Source organism: Egretta garzetta, unplaced genomic scaffold, assembly GCF_000687185.1.
Source record: "Egretta garzetta isolate BGI_Z169 unplaced genomic scaffold, ASM68718v1 scaffold85, whole genome shotgun sequence".
In the NCBI taxonomy this organism is placed as follows: domain Eukaryota; kingdom Metazoa; phylum Chordata; class Aves; order Pelecaniformes; family Ardeidae; genus Egretta; species Egretta garzetta.
Window position 1 is genome coordinate 1304588 of NW_009259718.1, and position 413 is coordinate 1305000.

The 413-nt window shown below is 60.0% G+C and overlaps 1 protein-coding gene across 1 annotated transcript in view; it reads right to left on the reverse strand.

The window, feature by feature from the left end:
* Window positions 1-224: 224 nt before the first annotated feature.
* Window positions 225-413, reverse strand: part of GPR156 (G protein-coupled receptor 156) — a 17288-nt gene continuing 17099 nt past the window's right edge. Inside the window, 1 exon segment of the mRNA XM_035894594.1 lies at window positions 225-413. This exon segment is cut by the window's right edge and continues 35 nt beyond it. Within this exon segment, the coding sequence (XP_035750487.1) occupies window positions 225-413 (189 nt within the window).

A 413-nucleotide genomic window follows, 5' to 3' on the forward strand; every position in this document is an offset into this window, starting at 1 on the left:
ACCTCCCCGAGTGCAACCACCCCTCAGCCAAACACAGCCTGCAGTCACCACTGACCAGGCTGGGGCTGAAACATCAACCCAAAGCAGGGCCAGACTTATTCCTGACCCCCAGATGCCAGAACAAGATGCATCCCTGTGAGGGACATGTGGCTTTAGCATCGCTGAAAACACGCAGCGTTTTGGGGGCAGGAGGACACTTGCTTGCGGCGCAGGGGTGCTCCCAGTCACACAAAGGTGGGCTTCAGGTCTTCTTTGAAGTTCACCACAGGCTGGAAGCTGCTGTGGTGCTCTGTCCAGTGGCCCGCGAGTCCGCTGGGCTCTGTGTCCGTGTCCGTGCTACTGCTGCCCAGGGAGCCACGTGGGCTCTGGAAGCAGACCTTGCAGCAGGGCTGGTGGCAGCCGTGAAACATCTC